The sequence below is a fragment of the Rutidosis leptorrhynchoides genome, chromosome 6 (genome assembly GCF_046630445.1).
Source record: "Rutidosis leptorrhynchoides isolate AG116_Rl617_1_P2 chromosome 6, CSIRO_AGI_Rlap_v1, whole genome shotgun sequence".
In the NCBI taxonomy this organism is placed as follows: Eukaryota; Viridiplantae; Streptophyta; class Magnoliopsida; order Asterales; family Asteraceae; genus Rutidosis; species Rutidosis leptorrhynchoides.
Window position 1 is genome coordinate 53896323 of NC_092338.1, and position 1517 is coordinate 53897839.

At 35.5% G+C, this 1517-nt stretch overlaps 1 protein-coding gene across 1 annotated transcript; it reads left to right on the forward strand.

Annotated features, from left to right (window-relative positions):
• Window positions 1-241: 241 nt before the first annotated feature.
• LOC139853097 (histone H4) lies at window positions 242-650 on the forward strand. The gene has a single exon (XM_071842470.1). The coding sequence runs from the start codon at window positions 277-279 to the stop codon at window positions 586-588; it is 312 nt and encodes a 103-aa protein (XP_071698571.1). The 5' UTR covers window positions 242-276; the 3' UTR covers window positions 589-650.
• Window positions 651-1517: the final 867 nt, after the last annotated feature.

The window sequence follows — 1517 nt, forward strand, 5'->3', positions numbered from 1 at the left end:
TATTTTGCCTATTTCGGATTAATAAAAAATTGAAAAAAATCATATAATATGCAAATAGTATATGTAATCAGCTAATCACAGCTTCTCACACTGTTACCTGATATTTAACCAATCAAGATACAGCGTTACGCCTCACACGGATTACAATCTTACGGTCCACATTACACCTCTAACAAACACAAAACCAACGACTCCTATATAAACAACTCCCTCCTCACCTACCCAAAATCACACACAAAAATCAATTCTATCTTACACCAAACCAAATTTTCAAAAATGTCAGGAAGAGGAAAAGGAGGCAAGGGATTAGGAAAGGGAGGAGCAAAACGACATCGTAAGGTTCTCCGTGATAACATCCAGGGAATCACCAAACCGGCGATCCGTCGTCTGGCTAGACGTGGTGGTGTGAAGCGTATCAGTGGTTTAATCTACGAGGAGACACGTGGCGTGCTCAAGATCTTTCTAGAGAACGTTATTCGTGATGCTGTGACCTACACTGAACACGCTCGCAGGAAAACTGTTACGGCGATGGATGTCGTTTATGCTTTGAAACGACAGGGACGTACTCTTTACGGTTTTGGAGGTTGAGGTGATTTTAGGGTTTTTAGGTTTAGATTATCGTATTCCATTACGAATTTAGTGGTTGTTTTTTTTAGTGTTGATATGTGTTTGTAATTGGAACGATCGGTGCTATGAAAGTCTAATTGGTTGCCAAAAATTATTGTTTGATCGTGCGATTTACAATATGCTGTTGATTTGATAGATGTTCTAAATTTTTTTAATTTCAAATTGCCAGTGTTTATTATTGATCATCGGTGCCAAAGTGTCACTCAGATTATTTGATATATCTGACTAAGAATTAAAGATCATTTAATTAATTAATTTTGAAGTAATAGCTGAATCACTGGGGTGGTTATCTTCCTGGCTCAAGATTTAAGTTCTTTGGATTATTGTCATATACGAAGTATGTCTATGTCCTTTTGTTTTTCTTTTGAGCACTTAACAATAATGGTAACGGTCAACAGAAAAGTGCAAATAATAGACATGAATTTTTACATATGTGATGGAAGGTAAAACAAAAGTGTATACTAAGAATATGATTTGGTGTAGAATGTTCTAAAAAGAGTGTATTTTTAGATATATATTGAAGCAACGTTGGCTTTGTCCAAATCAATTGGTAGTCAGTTGGGCGAAAGTTTCTTCTGTTGAAATGAATTTAGATATTGAAGCAAGCTTAGAAAGTTTATATGGTCTTTTTTTTTTGGTACATAATTTGGACCAATATGAATGATACGATGTCTTGATCCAATTTGGATGATATTTCTTATTTGTTCAAAGAGGTTTGTATTCGTTCGTGTGGTTTCAGCTTAAGGTAAAAAGGTGAGGTTATCTTGGAATGCTTGAAAAAATGGAGGTTAATTTTAATCTTTGTAATGTGAACTAGTGAAGTGATTCAATCGATTATGTCATGGTGACACCGAAGTCGGTCGTGATAGCTTTTGTTGTACAGTACTCAC

Coding starts and splice junctions, on each gene's coding strand:
- LOC139853097 (XM_071842470.1), top strand. CDS start 277: ATGTCAGGAAGAGGAAAAGGAGGCAAGGGATTAGGAAAGGGAGGAGCA.